Raw genomic sequence first — 23,479 nt, forward strand, 5'->3', positions numbered from 1 at the left:
TGCAGAGTGGGGGCCAGGGGAGGGAGGGAGGGAGGGGAGAGAGAAAGAGAGAGCGAGGGAGGGAAGTCAGATAAATGATTTGGCTCAGCTCTAGACTGCAGATCTGTGCGAGAGACATACTACTGCACCAGTGACAGTGACAATAGGCTTGTATCACAATGTGTGTTTCAAATTCAGAGAGGACATTCCACTGAAGTATGGGCATTTATCAGAATCAGAAAGTCTGCCAACCTCTCTGCAGCTTCTGCCCTCTTCCTCCATTCCTTCTCCTCTGCCGCACTGACTTTCACTTTGCCCTCTTTTTCCTGCGGAAAATATATATTTTTTTATATGAATAGCAAATGCTAACATCTAACTCTACGTGGCATGATGTGAGTGTTACTCTCAAAATAAAACAACGGTACAAACTGTGCCTACAGACTCTACAGCCAGAGAACCACTGTGACTGAGAACATCCAAGTGAGGAAGGAGAGACTGTAGCTGAGGAGGAAGGAGGGAGAAAAAGAAAGGAGAGGAAGAGGAGGAGAGGAGGAGAAAGTGTGGTACCTGCAAGAGTGGACTAACAGCAGGGGAGAGATCCTTCAGGTCCAGCACGTTCTCTGACAACTTGGAGCCAAAACCAGACTAAAGGGAAAATGGAACACAACACTGTTAGTCTTTACTAAACACACCCCTTGATAATATCTGTTTAAATGTACATTATAAAGCATGTTGTCAAGCCATAAAAAGTACCCTGAGGTCCTTGGTGGTGGAGGATGCCACCTCAATGTGCTCGCTGGCCTCGGACTGCTGATGTAAACACACACTCAGTCACTGACAAGATGCATAGTGCTACCGTATCACCTCAACACGACAGACAGACAGACAGACAGACAGACAGACAGACAGGCAGGCAGGCAGGCAGGCAGGCAGGCAGGCAGGCAGGCAGGCAGGCAGGCAGGCAGGCAGGCATGCATGCATGAATGTATGTATGTATGCTGCCATTCTCAGCGATACACACCCAGTCACACAGGAGGACACACAGCAACTATGAAGGCTCTCGTAGTAGGGCAAAGCAAGTACAGCAGCAAAGGGACAATACACTAGTCAACAGCACAGAGCAGCCATCCCATGGCTTGATGAGCAAAGCTTGGGCAGACAAGAGGCAAAGAGGCAGACAAAATGCCCATACCACGCAAACACATGGCTGGTCAAGCAGGTAGTAGAGACAGAGAAACAAAGGCTACAGTACTGCAAGTTTGGAATGAGAGGACGGGGCCGCCTTGGGGGCTGTCTGAGAGGGTGGGGGTGCCTTGGGGGCTGTCTGAGAGGGTGGGGCTGCCTTGGGGGCTGTCTGAGAGGGTGGGGCTGCCTTGGGGGCTGTCTGAGAGGGTGGGGGTGCCTTGGGGGCTGTCTGAGAGGGTGGGGCTGCCTTGGGGGCTGTCTGAGAGGGTGGGGCTGCCTTGGGGGCTGTTTGAGAGGGTGGGGGGTGCCTTGGGGGCTGTCTGACAGGGTGTGGGTGCCTTGGGGGGCCGTCTGAGAGGGTGGGGCTGCCTTGGGGGCTGTCAGAGGGGGTGGGGCTGCCTTGGGGGCTGTCAGAGGGGGTGGGGCTGTCTTGGGGGCTGTCAGAGGGGGTGGGGCTGTCTTGGGGGGGCCGTCAGAGGGGGTGGGGCTGTCATGGGGGCTGTCAGAGGGGGTGGGGCTGTCTTGGGAGCTGTCAGAGGGGGTGGGGCTGTCTTGGGGGGCCGTCAGAGGGGGTGGGGCTGTCATGGGGGCTGTCAGAGGGGGTGGGGCTGTCTTGGGAGCTGTCAGAGGGGGTGGGGCTGCCTTGGGGGCTGTCAGAGGGGGTGGGGCTGTCTTGGGGGCTGTCAGAGGGGGTGGGGCTGCCAGAGAGGGTTGGGATGCCTTGGGGGCTGGATGAAAGCATAAGAGTGCCTTGGTGGTAGACTTAGAGGATGTATCCACATAGGGGGCTGTTTGAGACGATAGGGCTTGCTAGGGGGCTGACTGAGAAGATGGGGCTGCCTTGGGTGTGGCTGAGAGGATAGGGCTGCCTAGAGGTCTGTCTGAGAGGATAGGGCTGCCTAAAGGTTTGTCTGAGAGGATAGGGCTGCCTAAAGGTTTGTCTGAGAGGATAGGGCTGCCTAAAGGTTTGTCTGAGAGGATAGGGATGCCTAGAGGTTTGTCTTAGAGGATAAAGCTGCCTTTGGGGCTGGAGAAGAGGATGGGGCTGCTTTTGGGGCTGGCTGACAGGATGGGACTGCAGAGCTCAGCTCTGGAGGAAGAGGCAAAACTGGCAACAAGGGGACCAGAATATTCCAATCCAGTCCTCAGGGGCTGAAGTGTTAGAAGCACAATGGCTGGAGGTTTACTGGACTGGCAAAAATGTGTGTAAAGACCAAAGACACCAATTTGATGTGCGAGGGAGACCATGGGGGCTGGATTCACCAGGGATGGGACTTGGGACACACACAGCCCATCAGGGAGTGGATTGGTGTCTCCTTTGGCTGAGAGAGGGGCGGAGGTGCATGCAGAGGGGGAGCCAGGGCAGGGGCCACGACATGGTCAAAGCACACCAAACCCCTACCTCTGCTGGTAGAGGGCTTTGTTTGGGCAAATTCTTCTTCTTCCCCACATACACCTCCATGTTGTCACTTCGTTTAAGGTCCGCTATCTTCTTCTTCTGCCCCAGTGACCTAACTTGGACCGTTTGTGGTTCAAATCTCTCGATTACTTCGCCTGAGCTTGTGGATGTTTTGGGTTTCGGTGAGGCTTGCACTTCTTCCACCACCTCATCGCTGTCTTCTTCAAGTTTGTCTCCTTCCTTTTCTTTTAGTTTGCTTTTGACGCACCCCTCCACCTCCTCCTCCTCACTGCTCTCCTCTCCTTCACTAGCTCGTTTTTCACTCAGCGAGCATCTCTCGAAGACTTTGTCACTTTCCTCCACTTCCTCGCTTTTCACACACTTCTCCACCACCTCCTCAGGTTCATCTTTACCCTCCTCCACTTCCTCGCTTTTCACACACCTCTCCACCACCTCCTCAGGTTCATCTTTACCCTCCTCCACTTCCTCGCTTTTCACACACTTCTCCAACACCTCCTCAGGTTCATCTTTACCCTCCTCCACTTCCTCGCTTTTCACACACCTCTCCACCACCTCCTCAGGTTCATCTTTACCCTCCTCCACTTCCTCGCTTTTCACACACTTCTCCACCACCTCCTCAGGTTCATCTTTACCCTCCTCCACTTCCTCGCTTTTCACACACCTCTCCACCACCTCCTCAGGTTCATCTTTACCCTCCTCCACTTCCTCGCTTTTCACACACCTCTCCACCACCTCCTCAGGTTCATCTTTACCCTCCTCCACCTCCTCGCTTTTCACACACCTCTCCACCACCTCCTCAGGTTCATCTTTACCCTCCTCCACTTCCTCGCTTTTCACACACCTCTCCACCACCTCCTCAGGTTCATCTTTACCCTCCTCCACTTCCTCGCTTTTCACACACCTCTCCACTACCTCCTCAGGTTCATCTTTACCCTCCTCCACCTCCTCGCTTTTCACACACTTCTCCACCACCTCCTCAGGTTCATCTTTACCCTCCTCCACCTCCTCGCTTTTCACACACCTCTCCAACACCTCACTCTCACCCTCCTCTTTACCCTCTTCTTCCTTCTCTTCCTCACTTATCACACACCTCTCTACCACCTCACTCTCACCCTCCTCGTCCACCTCTTCATCACTTTTCACACACCTCTCTACCACCTCACTCTCACCCTCCTCTTCCTCACATCTCTCTACCACCTCACTCTCACCCTCCTCAGCCTCCTCTTTCAACCACCTCTCAAACACTTCATCACTATCCTCATCTCCCTTTGCCTCATCTTCCTCCTCTTTCTTCTCCTCTACACTGTCTCTGACAGTCTCTTCCTTCCTTTCCACATGCTTGCTTTTCAAATATCTCTCCCACACTATCTCACTTACCTCTTCATCGCCTCCCTCCATCTCTTTCATATATCTCTCTACTACGTCATCACTCTCTTCCTCCTGTTCCCCCTTTTTTTCCTCTCCTTCTTCCTCACTTGTATTGCGTCTGTCAACTCCCTCATCACTCTCTTCTGCTTTTTGTTCTCCCTCACTTTTAACACTGCTCTCAACCAGCTCATTTCTTTCCTCTACCTGTTTATCAAGTTCTTCATTTTTAACACATTGCTCTACTACCCTATCCCTCTCTTCTTGATCTCCAAGATATCTCTCTATCTTTTCATCACTTCCTTGTTCTTCCTCCTTTTTATTGACATTTTCCACACTTTTCTCAACTGCGTCACCAGTCCCCTCTTCCTCCCCTTCCTCACTTTTTACACACCTCTTTATGACCTCATCACTTTGCTCCTCTCCCTCCAACTTTTCTACACACTCTACCTCCTCACTGGCCTCAGCCTCAACGTCCTTGCCCTCCTCCTCCTCTCCTTTCTTCTTCTCACTCACTTGTCCCTCTTCTCCCTGGTTCTCCTCTTCACCTCCTTCCTCCTCAGCCACACTCTCTCCGTCCTCTCCCCACCCCTCCTCATAATCTTCCTCCTCCTCCTCTTCCTCTCCACTGTCTCTAGTTTTAGCATGCTGGGGGTCTGAGGTAGGGGGGCAGACCCCAGCACTACTGCAGTCCTTGCTGCCTCCGCATGGTGGACAGGAGGGGAGGTGGCGTCCACGAAGGGAGTCCTTGGTTGGAAGAGGAGGATGGTGGCACCCAGAGAGAAAGAGAGGGAAGGCGTGCATAGACAAACACAAAAAGAAAGTAGGGGGGGGACAAAATATTGTGACGAGAAGACACAGGGACCTGAGCAGCATGCAAACCACTCACGCATTCCGTAGGTAGAGGTAATCGAAAGAGAGCAGTCATCTCAACAACAACAAACACAGAGAAGTGTGACAAAATCAGAGGAAGTACACAGTTAAACACATACACACACAGAAAGACCTAAGACCAAAGGGGAGGGGTGATAAAATGAACGACTCAGACGGCAAAGCAATAACAGTGACAGTATGAGGACAAGAGGACCAACAGAAAGAAACAGTGGCAGCCGTGACCATAGCACAGCTCCCACTGACACAGCAGCTACACAACCAGGAAGAGATCGAGACAAGAACCGAAACACGTGTTTAGAGTCACACACACACACACACACACTTATGAGAGTTGATAAATGACAAAGATGTTATGTCTCAATGAATGAATAGGCATACACAGTTTCCCAATGATAGCTTACACTGTCCATCCCTCAAGTGTTGGTTTTGGTTCAAGGCAATCAATCTAGTACACAAGAGCACTTCTACAGTGAGGGAAGAAAGTATTTGATCCCTGCTGATTTTGTACGTTTGCCCACTGACAAAGAAATGATCAGTCTATAATTTTAATGGTAGGTTTATTTGAACAGTGAGAGACAGAATAACAACTAAAAAATCCAGAAAAACGCATGTCAAAAATGTTATACATTGATTTGCATTTTAATGAGGGAAATAAGTATTTGACCCCTCTGCAAAACATGACTTAGTACTTGGTGGCAAAACCCTTGTTGGCAATCACAGAGGTCAGACGTTTCTTGTAGTTGGCCACCAGGTTTGCACACATCTCAGGAGGGATTTTGTCCCACTCCTATTTGCAGATCTTCTCCAAGTCATTAAGGTTTTGAGGCTGACGTTTGGCAACTCGAACCTTCAGCTCCCTCCACAGATTTTCTATGGGATTAAGGTCTGGAGACTGGCTAGGCCACTCCAGGACCTTAATGTGCTTCTTCTTGAGTCACTCCTTTGTTGCCTTGGCCGTGTGTTTTGGGTCATTGTCATGCTAGAATACCCATCCACGATCCATTTTCAATGCCCTGGCTGAGGGAAGGAGGTTCTCACCTAAGATTTGACGGTACATGGCCCCGTCCATCGTCCCTTTGATGCGGTGAAGTTGTCCTGTCCCCTTAGCAGAAAAACACCCCCAAAGCATAATGTTTCCATCTCCATGTTTGACGGTGGGGATGGTGTTCTTCGGGTCATAGGCAGCATTCTTCCTCCTCCAAACACGGCGAGTTGAGTTGATGCCAAAGAGCTCCATTTTGGTCTCATCTGACCACAACACTTCACCCAGTTGTCCTCTGAATCATTCAGATGTTCATTGGCAAACTTCAGATGGGCATGTATATGTGCTTTCTTGAGCAGGGGGACCTTGCGGGCGCTGCAGGATTTCAGTCCTTCACGGCGTAGTGTGTTACCAATTGTTTTCTTGGTGACTATGGTCCCAGCTGCCTTGAGATCATTGACAAGATCCTCCCGTGTAGTTCTGGGCTGATTCCTCACCATTCTCATGATCATTGCAACTCCACGAGGTGAGATCTTGCATGGAGCCCCAGGCCGAGGGAGATTGACAGTTCTTTTGTGTTTCTTCCATTTGCGAATAATTGCACCAACTGTTGTCACCTTCTCACCAAGCTGCTTGGCGATGGTCTTGTAGCCCATTCCAGCCTTGTGTAGGTCTACAATCTTGTCCCTGACATCCTTGGAGAGCTCTTTGTTCTTGGCCATGGTGGAGAGTTTGGAAACTGATTGATTGATTGCTTCTGTGGACAGGTGTCTTTTATACAGGTAACAAGCTGAGATTAGGAGCAGTCCCTTTAAGAGTGTGCTCCTAATCTCAGCTCGTTACTTGTATAAAAGACACCTGGGAGCCAGAAATCTTTCTGATTGAGAGGGGGTCAAATACTTATTTCCCTCATTAAAATGCAAATCAATTTATAACATTTTTGACATGCGTTTTTTTGTTGTTATTCTGTCTCTCACTGTTCAGATAATCCTACCATTAAAATTATAGACTGATCATTTCTTTGTCAGTGGGCAAACGTACAAAATCAGCAGGGGATCAAATACTTTTTTCCCTCACTGTATCTAGGTCTGCATCTTGTGATCTCTCTTCAGACAGATCTGATAGCATAGTCATGAGTTTGAGACGGTTCAATATATCTAAGTGTATAGTTTAAACTACTAGAAAGTCCTACAACGGACATACACCACAGGATTGACAGTGGGATGAAAAGAGAGAAAGCGAGAGACGTAATAGATTGAGGCGCATCAGTAGTGTTGGTGTTACCTGTTGAGGGGTGGGCTCAGGGCTGTGCTCTCCAGACAGGGCTAGGTCCCGTAGCTCTGCTTCTGTCCTCTCCTCTGGTGGGGCCACTCCACTGGCCTCGCTGTCCTGTTAGCCACACAACACACCCAGAGAGGTTTTCTAATGTAATAATGACACGGGCTTGTCTGCACTGGTATCACGGATGGAGTTGAAAGTAGGTGAAAAGTCCCAAGGGGGTTATGCTATAAAATAGACATTTTCAGTAAAATGGTTCACAGTTGAAGGTGAGTGGTAGGTGTGCTATGTAACATTATGAGTATGGTATGTGTTCTGTTATAAGTGTGAAATGACCCCTATTTGATGTTCTTGTGCTGTCTTGTTGTGCATGGTGAAGAAGGTGGTGTACCTCATACTGCAGCCCTCCTCCCAACGCATCCAAGTCCAGGTGCAGGTTCTGTAACAGTCTGGCCGAGCCACGAGGACTCTGCAAACAGCATCACAGTCACACATCTAACTTACAGTGGCTTGCGAAAGTATTCACCCCTCCTGGCATTTTTCCTATTTTGTTGCCTTACAACCTGGATTTAAAATGTATTTTTGGGGGGGGTTGTATCATTTGATTTATACAACATGCCTACCACTTTTAAGATGCAAAATATTTTTTATTGTGAAACAAACAAGAAATAAGACAAGAAAACTTCAGCGTGCATAACTATTCACCCCCCCAAAGTCAATACTTTGAAGAGCCACCTTTTGCAGCAATTACAGCTGCAAGTCTCTTGGGGTATGTCTCTATAAGCTTGGCACATCTAGCCATTGGGATTTTTGCCCATTCTTCAAGGCAAAACTGCTCCAGTTTGATGGGTTCCGCTGGTGTCCTGCAATCTTTAAGTCATAACACAGACTCTCAATTGGACTGAGGTCTGGGCTTTGACTAGGCCATTCCAAGACATTTAAATGTTTCCCCTTAAACAACTCGAGTGTTTTCCCTTAAACAACTCGAGTGCTTTATCAGTATCCTTAGGGTCATTGTCTTGCTGGAAGGTGAACCTCCGTCCCAGTCTCAAATCTCTGGAAGACTGAAACAGGTTTCCCTCAAGAATTTCCCTGTAATTAGCGCCATCCATCATTCCTTCAATACTGTCCAGTTTCCCAATCCCTGACGATGAAAAACATCCCCACAGCACCATGCTTCACTGTGGGGATGGTGTTCTTGGGTTGATGAGAGGTGTTGGGTTTGTACCAGACATTTTTCCTTGATGGCCAAAATGCTACATTTTAGTCTCATCTGACCAGAGTACCTTCTTCCATATGTTTGGGGAGTCTCCCACAAGCCTTTTGGCGAACACCAAACGTGTTTGCTTATTCTTTTCTTTAAGCAATGGCTTATTTCTGGCCACTCTTCCGTAAAGCCCAGCTCTGTGGAGTGTACGGCTTAAAGTGGTCCTATGGACAAATACTCCAATCTCCGCTGTGGAGCTTTGCAGCTGCTTCAGGGTTATCTTTGGTCTCTTTGTTGCCTCTCTGACTAATGCCCTCATTGCCTGGTCCATGAGTTTTGGTGGGCAGCACTCTCTTGGCAGGTTTGTTGTGGTGCCATATTCTTTCCATTTTTGAATAATGGATTTAATGGTGCTCCGTGGGATGTTCAAAGTTTTGGATATTTTTTTATAACCCAACCCTGATCTGTACTTCTCCACAACTTTGTCCCTGATCTGTTTGGAGAGCTCCTTGGTCTACATGGTGCCACTTGCTTGGTGGGGCCCCTTGCTTAGTGGTGTTGCAGACTCTGTGTTACACACAGAACATGTGCATATATACTGAGATCATGTGACACTTAGATTGCACACATGTGGACTTTATTTAACTAATTATGTGACTTCTGAAGGTAATTGGTTGCACCAGATCTTATTTAGGGGCTTCGTAGCAAAGGGGGTGAATATATATGCACGCACCACTTTTCCATATTTATTTCTTAAAAAAAGAAAAATGTATCAAGTAATTTTTTTTATTTCACTTCACCAATTTTGACTATTTTGTGTATGTCCATTACATTAAATCCAAATAAAAATCAGTTTAAATTACAGGTTGTAATGTATACTCCACAAATGAAACACTTTTGTTCTCCAAAAATTCTGCTTCAGTGCCCTGAAAGGGCTGGTATGCACGTTGCCAGTTGAAAGACGTACCGGCTGCTCATCCTCTGAGATGTTACCCTCGTCATCCTCGAACCCAGGCAGAGAGAAAGACACGCGCTCCTCCTGTCGCCCTCCCAGTAAGCTGGACCCCAGGCTTGAGAGAGGACCCTTGGGGGAGGGAGGGAGGAAGTGAAGGAGGAGAGACAGAGAGAAAGAGATAAGTAAAAGGTTAAGGACTCTGAACAGCACACTATAAGCATAAAGGTAATACAGTACATAACTATCATTATTTTTCGTCAAGGTGAAAGCTCTTACCCCAAGGGGACTCTTCAGGGACTCCAGCCCTCCATAGCTGCCCAGGGACCCCCTCAAAGCCGCGCCATCAAGACCCCGTAGTGGAGCAAGGCTCCCCAGGCTCCCCATTGGGGTCTGCAGAGGCCCAAGGGTCAAGCTCAACGGCTGAGAGACAGAGAGAGACACACGTGAACAAATCTGTTGTATAGAGAGTTGCCAGGTTAATAGTAATCATCATGATATTCAAGGATCATGGAGTCAAATTTGGTATACTGCTCCCATCATTCACCTGCTTCTACCAATCCTTCTCCTATGACTATAACAGTTCCTTTACGCTCTGAGCCTGTTTTACTATTGCCTGTCTGTAATCTGTGGTCCTACCTGCCGACTCCCTGCACTGCCCTGCCCTGCGGGATCAGCCATGCTCTCTCCCTTTCCATGTCTCTCGGTTGAGAGGTAAGGGGACATGGGCCCCGGGGAGAGACAGAGAGGGGCCAGGTAGGGGACGAGGCCCTGCTCACTGTCCCTGGCATCAAGTAAGTGAACTCCTGGGATGAACTTTTCCTTCTGCTTGGCTTGGCTTTCTCTTCCCTCATATGTTTCGGTCATCACTGCCCCAGGTGTAGAATGACCACATGAAGGCAATTGGGGTTCAATAGCCTTTCCTTCCTCTACCACCACTTCCAAACAGACCACCTTGTCCCTGAAATCACTACTGCTCTCCCTGCCCTCTTCTGCTGCCTCCCTCCATTCCACCACCTCCTCAGTGACAAAGCCCTCTGCTCCCCCCTCGATACTACCATGACTAACTGCATCAGCTTGGCTCTGTGTGTCATCAGTGGGCCCTAGGCCAAACTCCACTGCCCTGTCCCATTCCTCATCGTATGGCGCTAGCCCCCAAGTCAGTTCGAACCCCCTCCCAGGGGTGTTGGGAGGGTGTGAGGAGGCAGGTGAAGGCTGAGTTTCTGGGACTGGGTCAGAGAAAGCTCTAGAGAAGCCAGGAGAAAGGCCCAGGATCTCTTGGGCGTCCGCTAGGGCCGTACTGCTGCGGACAGACCCACCCAGTGGGGAGAGAGGAGATACAGCCCAGGTGAGAGGAGGGAGGGTGGACAGGTGGGATAGTGGAGCCAAGCTGGGGGGTGCTGTATTAGAGAGGGCATTCAGGGGGGAGAGAGGGGGCTGGGTGGGTGCAGAGGGTCCCTGTAATCCGAGAGTGGCCTTCCCTGTTTCTGTCTGGCTCTCCTTCAATGCAGGACTTTCCCCTTTGTTTACAGACTGTTAAGAAAGGATACACATAGCAAATGGAGAATGACTTAGGACAATGACTTGTTTACAACTCTATTATCACTACGACAATCCCTATATCGGTACAACTGTATCACCTAGCAACTCAGGGCCATGAAGCAACCAAGCATGAGTATATGACTGTCGTGTTGATAACCAAGACAATAATATAATAATGTATTGGTTCAGCCAAGCCACTCTAAAGGCCTCCTCTTTGTACTTTGTTTCCTTTCTACTATTTATAGTATTTTCTGCGACGCCTCAGTGACTATGTGGAATAGCCGTGCTTCTTTGACATTATTTAGAGTTGAAGTTATTTCCAGACCAATAGATCTACACACAACAGCACTGCAGAGTTCTGAGACATCTGTGACTCACTTCATGTGCTTGGTGTATTTCAGAACATAACACCCACTCACTCCTGGTGGTTTCAGGAGCTCTTGGTCTTTCGCCTTCTTCTTTGGCTCTTTGTCTTTTTTCTTCTTCTCCTTCTTCTTAGTGGCGGGGGGCCCGTGGGGCTGTGTGCCGGCTCGTTCGCGCTCCTGTTTTACCAGGCTGCGGTATTGCTCGTCACACGGGTGGTCCCAGGTGGACTGACCCGAGGAGAAGTTGAAGTAGTACACGTCCCCCGACACGTCCTGACTGCGAGAGGAGGGAGAGGAGGGAGTCACTTCAGCACCTCAGAACCCAGAGAAGGGAGAAGAGACCAGTGAACGTTAAAATAACAGTGGCACTAATAGGTGGGATTTGAGAAACCACTTACTGAACTAGGCCAGCTAGGGAGGATCTAGAGAGTAAGAAAGATGTGGAGAAAGCACTTTTCCTTTGACAGGTAGATTGTAGGCGTATATGGTGTCTGGGAATACTGGGCAGTCTACCACTGTTGTTACACAGCTAGGGGCCAGAGATGGAGTCAATGTCAGGTGTCTTCAAACTCAGATCACAGTAAAAAGACTGTGAATCGAGACCTCGACCAAGACACAACTGATCCATGCAAGAGAAGGGTGACATTGTGACTAGTCAGTATGACCAAATCTGTGTTATTTTTGCTTAATGAATCACTATCAAAAAAGTACTGTTAAAAATGTAATAAAAAGTACTGTTTTACTGCAATTAATTGGCGTAGCACAAAAAGCATCCCCCCTCTACAAATATGTTGACCATCCACACACAAATTCACCACACAGGTGAGAATATTTGTGTTCGGTTTCAAATTCACTTGAGTGGATGTTACCGACCGACGCCACCAGGTTCAGACTCCATTTCTGGTATAGTGGCAGACACCTGCCTGCTTACCAGGGTTTCCATTCGGGAGGCAGTGGGGCAACAATGCCCTCCCTGGCCAGCCATAGGAGCTCCGGCTCCTGATTGGGATCAATGCCAATCTCTCGTGCGTACTCGTGGATCTCTGATAGGGGAGGGGAAGAAAGCAGTGAGGAAAATATCCAGCTAACATTACATGACTTCTCACGCAACCAAAATAAGTTAGTGAATGTGTCATGAAGCACAGCATGTCTATGTAAAACAGAGCATTGCTTGGTTTTGAGACGTGCCTATGTGTTTGATGCCCACTACAATAATTTGCACCATGCTTGTGTAGTTCTGTTTCAGCAATGCGGTGTACAGTCTACTGATCTGTCAACTAGAAAGGTTGCCATACTGCCCCTTCTGTATCATTCCTCTCTACCTTGTTGAGAGGGGATATAGTTCTCATCGTAGTCCTCTTCCAGGATCAGCTGGTCTCCAATCTGTAGAGCAGCAGCTGCTGTCATGGTTACTAAGGGGGGGAAATAGTCATGTTGTAGATGCCATTTGAACATTTTAGCTGGGTTGAATTGCATTTGCAAGTAGCGTATGCATCACTACAAACCAAATCCCATATGGGACCTCTATTTGTGTACAGTCCTATGGGCAGTGGTGGAAAAAGCACCCAATTGTCATACTTGAGTAAAAGTAAAGATACCTTAATAGAAAATGACTCAAGTAAAAGTGAAAGTCACCCAGTAAAATAATACTTGAGTAAAAGTATAAAGGTATTTGGTTTTAAATATACTCTTAAGGATCGAACCCTTTTTTCAATTTTCGCCTAAAATGACATACCCAAATCTAACTGCCTGTAGCTCATTTACAAATGAAGCATTTGTGTTTAATAAGTCCGCCAGATCAGAGGCAGTATGGGTGACCAGGGATCTTGATAAGTGTGTGAATTTGGCCATTTTCCAGTCCTGCTAAGCATTCTTTAGGAATGTTGTGAAGTAAAAGTTGTCAAAAATATAAATAGTAAAGTAAAGATTACCCAAAAAACGACTTAAGTAGTTGGAGGGCCAGTAGGAGGCACCCTTCCATCTGGTCTAAAAAAATATCCCAATGCCCCAGGGCAATGATTGGGGACATTGCCCTGTGATGGGTGCCGTTTTTCTGATGGGACGTTAAACGGGTGTCCTGACTCTCTGTGGTCACTAAAGATCCCATGGCACTTATCGTAATCGTAGGGGTGTTAACCCCGGTGTCCTGGCTAAATTCCCAATCTGGCCACCTAATCATCCCCCACTCTCCACTGTAACTATTCCCCAGGTCGTTGCTGTAAATGAGAATGTGTTCTCAGTCAACTTACTTGGTAAAATAAGGGTTTAAAATAAATAAATAAATATATATATATATATTTAAAACAAAATGTAAGTACTTTACACCAGTGCCTATATGGGTCTATGCTATTATTGGGTTTTGCAAACTCTATCCACGTAACGTTAGCTATAGTAGTTGGGTAGCTAGCTAAGTGAATCTAGTCACAATGAAGAACCCTTTGCCACAGTTAAAGGGGGAAACGTTTTCAAGTGAAAACAAAAGGGGGTAGCGGGAGTTCACATCAATTAGCTAATTTAGCGAGTTAAAACCACAGTATAGTAGTTTTAACTTTGCTTTTTAGCTAGCTAGTACGTGAATGTAGTTGGCTAACGTCAGTTTAGCTACGTAACGAGCTAGTTAGCTACATTAGCTAGTTGGCCGTTTAAATTAGAATAACTAGCTAGATAGCAGGCTAACGTTAAGTTCCCTGACAGATCAAGGCAGGGAGGTGTCATCTCAGAGGAAAACGTCAGCATGCTAACGTTAGCATATTAGCTAGCTATAAAATTAAACTTGGACAAAAAAATTATACGATTTACCTACCTAACTACAAGTTCTTCTCCTGTCCCAGTAAGGGTAAGATCAATCGACTGCGATTATAATCGACATTTTCCCTTACAAATGAGTATAATAGTTGCACTGGGTCTGCTACCTAAACAACCACAACATATCAAAACAGAATCCGCTGATGGAGCTTCCAGGGACGCTTTATTCAGTTTCCGTTCTAACAGCCCTAGCAACCACGTAGACTGCTGCTTCTGCTGCTGCTTCTGCTTCTGTTTCTGCTTTTCAATGAAGATTGACGGCGGTTGACATCCAACATATGTTGCATTACCGCTACATATGTTGTATAAAATCAAAATCAAATTGTATTTGTCACATGCGCCGAATATACAACAGGTGTAAACCTTACAGTGAAATGCTTACTTACAAACTTACAAGAGTTATTAAAGTGAGTATGTGTAGATAATGGGGGGGGGGGGCAATGCAAATAGTCTGAGTAGCCATTTGATTAGCTGTTCAGGAGTCTTATTGCTTGGCGATAGAAGCTGTTTAGAAGCCTCTTGGACCTAGACATGGTGCTCCGGTACCACTTGCCGTGTGGTAGCAGAGAGAACAGTCTATGACTAGGGTGGCTGGGGTCGTTGACAATTTTTAGGGCCTTCCTCTGACACCGCCTGGTATAGAGGTCCTGGATTGCAGGAAGCGTGGCTGCGGTGATGTACTGGGCCATACGCACTACCCTCTGTAGTGGCTTGTGGTCGGAGGCCAAACAGTTGCCATACCAGGCAGTGATGCAACCCATCAGAATGCTCTCGATGGTGCAGCCGTAAAACCTTATGAGGATCTGAGGACCCATGCTAAATCATTTCAGTCTCCTGAGAGGGAATAGGTTTTGTCGTGGCCTCTACACGACTGTCTTGGTGTGCTTGAACCATGTTAGTTTGTTGGTGATGTGGACGCCAAGGAACTTGAAGCTCTCAACCTGCTCCACGACAGCCCTGTCGATGAGAATGGGGGCGTGCTCGGTCCTCCTTTTCCTGTAGTCTACAATCATCTCCTTTGTCTTGATCACATTGAGGGAGAGGTTGTTGTCCTTGCACCACACAGTCAGGTCACTGATCTCCTCCCGATAGGCTGTCTCATCGTTGTTGGTGATCAGGCCTACCACTGTTGTGTCATCAGCAAACTTAATGATGGTGTTGGAGTCGTGCCTGGCCTTGTAGTCATGAGTGAACAGGGAGTACAGGAGGGGACTGAGCACGCACACCTGAGGGGCAAACCCCTGTTGAGGATCGGCGTGGCGGATGTGTTGTTACCTCCCCTTACCACCTGGGGGCGGCCCGTCATGAAGTCCAGGATCCAGTTGCAGAGGGAGGTGTTTAGTCCCAGGGTTAGGGATGAGTCCTTAGCTTAATGATGAGCTTTGAGGGCACTATGGTGTTGAACGCTGAGCTGTAGTCAATGAATAACATTCTCACATAGTTCCTTTTGTCCAGGTGTGAAAGGGCAGTGTGGAGTGCAATAGAGATTGCATCATCTGTGGATCTGTTGGTGCGGTATGTATAACTCCCTTATACTTTGCTAAAATATATATATATATAAATATATAAATCTATTTAGTCCTACTTCAGGCCAACAGCCTGAAAGGATGGAACACCACCACTTAACACAGCCTGTAATTATTTTGATGTCCCGAGTGGAGCAGCGGTCTAAGGCACTGCATCTCAGTGCTTAAGGCGTCACTACAGACACTCTGGTTCGAATCCAGGCTGTATCAAAACCTGCTGTGATTGGGAGTCCCATAGGGCGTCTGGGTTTGGCTGGAGTAGGCCGTCGTTGTAAATAAGAATTTGTTCTTAACTGACTTGCCTAGTTAAATAAATGTTTGTTTTTTAAGTCTCGCACACCCAAATACCTCTCTGCAGCTGCCACCATAACCTCTATTTTTTGCAGCTTACATTCCATCCCTGCAGTACAGTTGATAACCATTACTATAAATGCCTAAAATCCAATCTTACTGAAACATATATCACTCGATGGTTTATCCCTCTGTACTGGTACAGATCTGCTACTCACAACACTCCTCTCAGGATCCCTACCCTTGACCCATCTTCCTCTACTTTCTTCACTGCCTCAGCATATGACAACTTCTGTACTACTCTAACCCTGGAAACCTCAACCTGCCTCTCTCGCACCAAGCATTTCTGATCCCCAGCCCCATGGGCACCCCTACATTTAATCTAGAGGCGAAAGAAACGCACACCTATTTAGGCGAGGTGCTGGCTAGCGGAGTAGAACACTTGAAAAATTAAAGGAGAGCCGCTCACTCTAGGAGCTGAGATGCAGTCATTTAATAACCTAATATCCAACATTTCGACAGACAAGCTGTCTAACCGATATTAGGTTATTACATTACTACATCTGAGCTCCTAGAGTGTGTGGCGCTCCTTTAATTTTTCACCCCTACAATTAACACATACTGTACCATTACTTTCCCCAGTGCTACACATTCCTTTGTCTCATGCCCTTCTGCACACTTCTCTAACCTAGGAACCTCCCTCCTACACACTGCTGCCACATGCCCATAAGCTTGACACCTGTAACAATGTAATGTAGTTGGCACAAAAGCTTGGACAGGTTAACTTATATATCCTAACATCCCTTTGTCGTCCAGACTCAACATCAAAACTCAAAAGAACAAACAATGACTCTTCTGTTTCTCCACTCACGCCACCCTGTCTGCATCGCACCAAACGACGAGCATCACAAACACCGGAAATCTTCCCCTTCAGTTTGTCAGCTTTCACATTTACCGCTACCCCAGTAATCACTCCTTTCAATGGCGCCCTTTTCTTGAGACCAAAACAATTCAGGTCTTGCCCCCATTCGTTTAACATGGAGTGCCTGCTCCTTCTGACCAGCAGAAACACAAACAATTATCACAAGACCACTTCTGGTTACCCTCAGCAATTCCACAGCACCCAACTCTGTTTTCACCCACCCTGAAACCTGAAATGGATCAGCCAAAAGGCAAGAGTACACTTTTTCCAAAAACGTCACTCCTACTGTCTCAGACTAATCTTTATCCTGACCCTCGGGGCAAGCCTTGGGCTTTGAGAACTTCACCACACCTACCACCTCTGATACTTCGCCCTCATTCACTTCCATTTCTCCTCCTGTCTTCAACTCACTCTGCTTACACTTTCTACCATTCTTCTTTAACAAACCATCTCCCTTTTTCCCACCATTTTTAACCGACTCAAGCTCACCCTCTTCCTCTTCCTCCCTCTCTCTCTTAGTCCTCCTCTGCCTCTCTTTTCCCTCCATTCCTCCACCGTATTCCAAGTATACGTCTCCTTATGATAATACTGCACTTCTCCTGACATACATCTTGTTCTTGCCTTGTCAAGGGACGCCATTTAACCGGATGTCACAATCTCCATACAATCACCACAAACCTATCACTCCACTCCATTTCAACCACGTAGCACCCGCCTACCACTCAGAAATATCGCGGTACTAGTAGATTGGACAACAGTGATGCAGAGGACACCTCTCATTGGGCCTAATCACCACCCCTCAAATTATTTACAGTACTGTAATTTACTAGCTAGTACAGTATAATCCCATTAGCAGGTAATCTTATAGTGTAATATGCTAGTGCTTTCATATTTCCACATTCTCATTGGAAACATGAATGCATTTGGCAGAAAATGTAATAAAACACGAATAAGCTTAGAAAAATACATGTAACCACAATCTATTGGTCAGTCCATGTAACAAATGATTGGTCGGATTTCTGCAATGTAATCAATTACATCAGGGGTTTTTGTATTACCACTGTGATTGGTCCCTGAGCCCATAGTAGTCCATTCGAAAATGTATTTCCTCTTTCTGTAAAACCCAACCTTTATCCAAGTGTTAGTTCAATTCATGCGCCTTGGTTAGAGAGTGAGATAGCGGCAGTGTTACTCTCTTAAACACAGGCCAGATTAGTTACAATTGAAGGCTCTAATTTGCATGCAATTGATACATTATTGCAGTGCCACTTCCACATGACATCAACAACAGTGCAATAAAAATAGGAGCCTTCCGGTATGAGGAGGTGTCAAACAGTTGTCATAAAACGTCTTCTCAATGAAGTGGTTCCTTGACAAATGCATCCTGCTTTGTTGTGGGCAAAGTTATGTTATTGACAGCAACCAAAAGGTATATGCACTCAGTTTAGCCTCCATTAATTTGTCACCAAAATGACTCCTTTTTTTACTGAAGTTACAGTATATTCTGCATTGCAACACTATAGATTGGTTTGTCTTTTCTGAATCCATGAATTGGGGCTTCTTTTTCAATAATAACAATAATATAGTTTAAAAGTATCATCTGATTTCAAAAACATTGTCACAATATCTACTGAAAAAAACAGCGTAGACCAGCATATGCTTGACCAGTTAAGACCAGCTTGACCAGCTAGGCAATGCTGTTCCAACCAACTTGACCAGCATCAGACCAGCACTGACCAGCATGGACCACCATACACCAGCATGGACAAGCTTGAAATGTATGCTGGTCTATGTAGTTTTTCTTTTGCAGTGTATTGCTACATGCAGTATGTTTGGCCCCTAGTGCAACACATGCATCTACCATAAGGTGGCAGCAAATCAATCAGAGAAATCCTCTGCTTTCGCTGCTGAGCAGTGACTATTCATTGGCTTTGCTCCTAATGAAAACCTGAAAGATGCCCCTGTGTGTCATCATCACTTTCCATCATTGCCTAGTTTCTCTGCAAAAAAAAACACCCACCGGCCATTTCTACTGTGAGACCCTCCTATAATTACAGAAGACAAATCAATGAGCTAATTGCTTATAGGCCTTGTTTGTCACGGATCCCCCCGGTACTGCTGCTCATTCTGTTCACCAGTTCCAGAGGTCTACGTCACCGGCTTTCTAGGCTTCCTTATCATCAACCCCGGACTGTCTTGTCTGATTACACACACCTGGTTCCCATTTCCCCTGATAAGTATGTTATATATGGGTCCTCTGTTGTCTTTGTCGGTTATTGTTCCCATGTCTGTTGGTGGTGTGAGTGCCTATGCGTTGGTGCAGCCGTTAAGCTGCGTGCAGTATATATTGTGTATTACGAGTATCGTCCCGTGTCTTTTAACGAGGTTTACCCTCGCCCTTTTGTTTAGCTACAGCCCAGTGTTTTTGTATACGTGTTTGTTTTGGGTGTATTAAAAACCCCTATTGTGTATTCCTGCGCCTGTCTCCAAATCCTTTATACCAGCGTGACATTGTATGTCAAGACAGCAGAGAATTTAGGCATGAATGCCAATCACATTTTCAGAAATATTATGATTATGTAGCTGTCTTTGAATATGTCCTCCATGAACTTGAACGTGAGATGTTATCTACACAGTAGCCTAATCTACACAGTAATTAAATTCTTGGCTTTGCAGTCCTCTGTTGCTATGAGAAATAGATAAAGATCTTGAAATAGCCTAGATCACTCTGATGGAATAAAAGCCTCACACCCAGTTGGCATGACTGGTTCAGTTTGTGTGGTAGATGTTTATTTGTTTAATGCCTGTAAAAAAAAAAATTGGCGTTAATGTTAACCCTCCACTGGTATTTTCAGCATATCCCTGATCTAGTATCGGCCAAATCTGAAGGTCAATGACTGATGGTCAATGTCACGGTTGTGTAAGATCTGTGGCAAAGTTTGCCGAATTGTTTCCAAAATGGAGAGATGGCATCTACATTCTTAGAAAAAAAGGTTCCCAAAGGGTTCTTCAGCTTTCCCCATAGTAGAACCATTTTGGGTTCCATGTAGAACCCTCTGTAAAAAAAAGGGTTCTACATGGAACCCAAAAGGGTTCTTCAAAGGATTCTCCTAAGGTTTTAGATAGCAAAAACAATTCGAACAGTATATGAATTTTGCATTGCTGTATTTTGGCCCCTGAATTGGGCACTGCTTTATCTTTATTTTCTGTACTAAGTATTGTGTAGGTGGTTTGGCCGAGGTCCTAGGTGAATGCCCCCTAATTCCCGGCAGTGATAGGCACTAGTACACAAACACGGGCCTTGGAACTTAAATAACAACATCTACACAGCTAAATAAACAGCATCTCTTGCTTATAAATGTAAGTTCTTGCATCTCGAGTACTCAGACTTCAAGGAATTGAAAAAATCAGATTGATTTAAAAAAAAAAATGCATAAATTCAAATCAAATGTATGGGTCACGTGCCAAATACTACAGGTGTAGACTTTACAGTGAAATGCTTACTTACGAGCCCATTCCCAACAATGCAGTGTTAAAAAGTAAGACAATTATTTGCACAAAAAAAAGGAAATAGTAACACAAACTTTAAATAACGAGGCTATATACACAAGGAGTACCAGTACTGAGTCAATGTGCAGGGGTATGAGGTAGTTGAGGTCATTGAGGTAATACAGTATGTACATGTAGATATGGGTAAAAGTGATTAGGCAATCAGGGTAGCAGCAGCAGCTTATGTGAAGAGTGTGAAAGTGTCTCTGTGTGTGTATGTGTGTGGCATAAATATGCATGTGTGTGTTGCGTGTGTATGTTGGAGTGACGGTGTAGTATGTGTGGGTAGAGTCTAGGGAGTGTGCATAGAACCAGTGCAAGAGTGTTGTAAAGAAAGGTCAAAAAAAAATAGCAAGAAGGACGATTTTGTGTTGAACGGCATCTGAAGGAGATAATAGTTGGACCCACTGATTCACAACCATAAATTCCACACAAAGAAGATATCAGTTCAGGATACAGAGAACTCCACTGTGAGTCGTTGGAACCGAGGTTGCTCTGGTCGTGTCCTTATTTACATTATTTATATTTCACAGATATGTGTTACCAAATGCTGGCCTGGTTCAGTCTTCCTACAGTGGCTTGTGAAAGTATTCACCCCCCTTGTCATTTTTCCTATTTTGTTGCTTTACAACCTGGAATTAAAATATATTGTGGGGGGATTTGTATCATTTGATTTACACGACATGCTTACCACTTTGAAGATGCAAAATATTTTTTATTGTCAAACAAACAAGAAATAAGACAAAACAAAAGCATGCATAACTATTCACCCCCCCCCCAAAGTGAATACTTTGTAGAGCCACCTTTTGCAGCAATTACAGCTGCAAGTCTCTTGGGGTATGTTTCTTTCTGCTTGGCACATCTAGCCACTGGGATTTTTGCCCATTCTTCAAGGCAAAACTGCTCCAGCTCCTTCAAGTTGGATTGTTTCCGCTGGTGTACAGCAATCTTTAAGTCATACCACAGATTCTCAATTGGATTGAGGTCTGGGCTTTGACTAGGCCATTCCAATACATTTGTATGTATCCCCTTAAACCACTCGACTGTTGCTTTAGCAGTATGCTTAGGATCATTGTCCTGCTGGAAGGTGAACCTCCGTCCCAGTCTCAAATCTCTGGAAGACAAACAGTTTTCCTCAAGAAAAAACCTGTATTTAGCGCCATCCATCATTCCTTCAATTCTGACCAGTTTCCCAGTCCCTGCCGATGAAAAACATCCCCACAGCATGATGCTGCCACCACCATGCTTCACTGTGGGGATGGTATTCTTGGGGTGATGAGAGGTGCTGGGTTTAGCGTTTTCCTTGATGGCCAAAAAGCTCAATTTTAGCCTCATCTGACCAGAGTACTTTCTTCCATATGTTTGAGGAGTCTCCCACATGCCTTTTGGCGAACACCAAAACTGTTTGCTTATTTTTTTCTTTAAGCAATAGCTTATTTCTTGCCACTCTTCTGTAAAGCCCAGCTCTGTGGAGTGTAAGGCTTAAAGTGGTGCTATGGACAGCTACTCCAATCTCCGCTGTGGAGCTTTGCAGCTCCTTCAGGGTTATTTTTGGTCTCTTTGTTGCCTCTCTGATAAATGCTCTCCTTGCCTGGTCTATGAGTTTTGGTGGGTAGCCCTCTCTTGGCAGGTTTGTTGTGGTACCATATTCTTTCCATTTTTGAATAATGGATTTAATGGTGCTCTGTGGGATGTTCAAAGTTTCAGATATTTTTTTATAACCCATCCCTGATCTGTACTTCTCCACAACTTTGTCCCTGACCTGTTTGGAGAGCTCCTTGGGTCTTCATGGTGCCGCTTCCTTTGTGGTGCCCCTTTCTTAGTGGTGTTGCAGACTCTGAGGCCTTTCAGAACAGGTGTATATATACTGAGATCATGTGACACTTAGATTGCACACAGGTGGACTTTATTTAGCTAATTATGTGACTTCTGAAGGTAATTGGTTGCACCAGATCTTATTTAGGGGCTTCATAGCAAAGGGGTGAATACATATGCACGCACCACTTTTCTGTTGGTTTTTTTTCCGAATTTTTTGAAACAAGTCATTTTTAAACAAGTCATTCTATTTAAATTACAGGTTGTAATGCAACAAAATAGGAAAAACACCAAGGGGGATGAATACTTTTGCAAGGCACTGTATGTGACCGTTGTATGTGACCGTATCTCATCCTAAAGTCTCCTTATCGCCAACACCCATCTGGGAAAAAACTGGTTGAATCAACATTATTTCCACATAATTTCAACCCCAAAATCCAATGTGATGACATTAAATCAAAGTGGAAAACTGATTGATCACCAACGTATGGGAATTTTGTCTTTTTTTCACCCAACTTTTAACCCAAATTCAATGGCATGGTGACTTTTTTTGTTGATTTCACGTTAACTTCACATCAGTTGACAACTCAACCAAATGTAAATCAAAACTAGACGTTGAACTGATGTCTGTGCCCAGTGGGGATCCTACCATTCAAGAGGTTATTCAAGTGCAGGGTGGATACAACTTCTGTTGCTTTGCTTCTGTTATTTCTACATGTTGGTAAACTTATAGGGAAAAGGGGAATTCAAATCTCTTCTGAAGTCGAAGACGTCACCTGGTCTCCAACAGATGCGTGGTTGCAATGCTACTTGTCACAGTGGAGATCAATCAGTAAAAAGTGAGGGAGGGGGTCACCATTCAGCCATATGTTCAGTTTTAGTGGGAAAACCTTCCCTGCTGGTTCTGAGCAATGCTCAATCATAGGGACAGCTGGATGGACCAGATCAAACAACTTGACCTTCGAACTCAGGCCAACATCTGATGAAGCGGTGATTGGCTAACTAAATATTTATAGCATATGGCAATTTTACCCCATGTGCTGTAGTCCGACAGTGGAAATACCTCTAACAGTGTTACCTTGTCATTTGTCACTGTGCTTATAGTTGCTCTTACGGATGTCACTTCTAATAGAATGTAATAATTATATTCTACTAACTTGTTCTAAGCCTGCTATCATAAATTACCTAGCTGAATAATTGTGGCAGTAAATGCATAGGTTACTTAAATAAAGTCTTATGGCCCTGTAATCTCGACGGCAACCTCTGTCAGGATAAATGTGGTGCAATGATAGCAGTTTCAAAGGTTGTTAAGATAACGCTCATTCAATGGACATCCATGCCTTGTTTATCTGGCCCGCACAGCTTATACGGAGTAGAATGTTTGCTGTGATAGTCTACCATC

At 45.8% G+C, this 23,479-nt stretch overlaps 1 protein-coding gene across 1 annotated transcript in view; it reads right to left on the bottom strand.

Annotated features, from left to right (window-relative positions):
• LOC106580815 (centrosomal protein of 164 kDa) overlaps positions 1-3,982 on the bottom strand; it is a 32,131-nt gene extending 28,149 nt beyond the window's left edge. Inside the window, exons 1-8 of the mRNA XM_045703382.1 lie at positions 3,675-3,982; positions 2,567-3,593; positions 2,184-2,316; positions 1,503-1,892; positions 1,232-1,449; positions 733-789; positions 565-624; positions 405-480 (exon numbers count right to left, since the gene is read on the bottom strand). Of these exons, the coding sequence (XP_045559338.1) occupies positions 405-480; positions 565-624; positions 733-789; positions 1,232-1,449; positions 1,503-1,892; positions 2,184-2,316; positions 2,567-3,593; positions 3,675-3,982 (2,269 nt within the window). The remainder of the gene's footprint in view (positions 1-404; positions 481-564; positions 625-732; positions 790-1,231; positions 1,450-1,502; positions 1,893-2,183; positions 2,317-2,566; positions 3,594-3,674) is intronic.
• Positions 3,983-23,479: the final 19,497 nt, after the last annotated feature.

This window comes from Salmo salar, chromosome ssa20 (assembly GCF_905237065.1).
Source record: "Salmo salar chromosome ssa20, Ssal_v3.1, whole genome shotgun sequence".
NCBI lineage: Eukaryota > Metazoa > Chordata > Actinopteri > Salmoniformes > Salmonidae > Salmo > Salmo salar.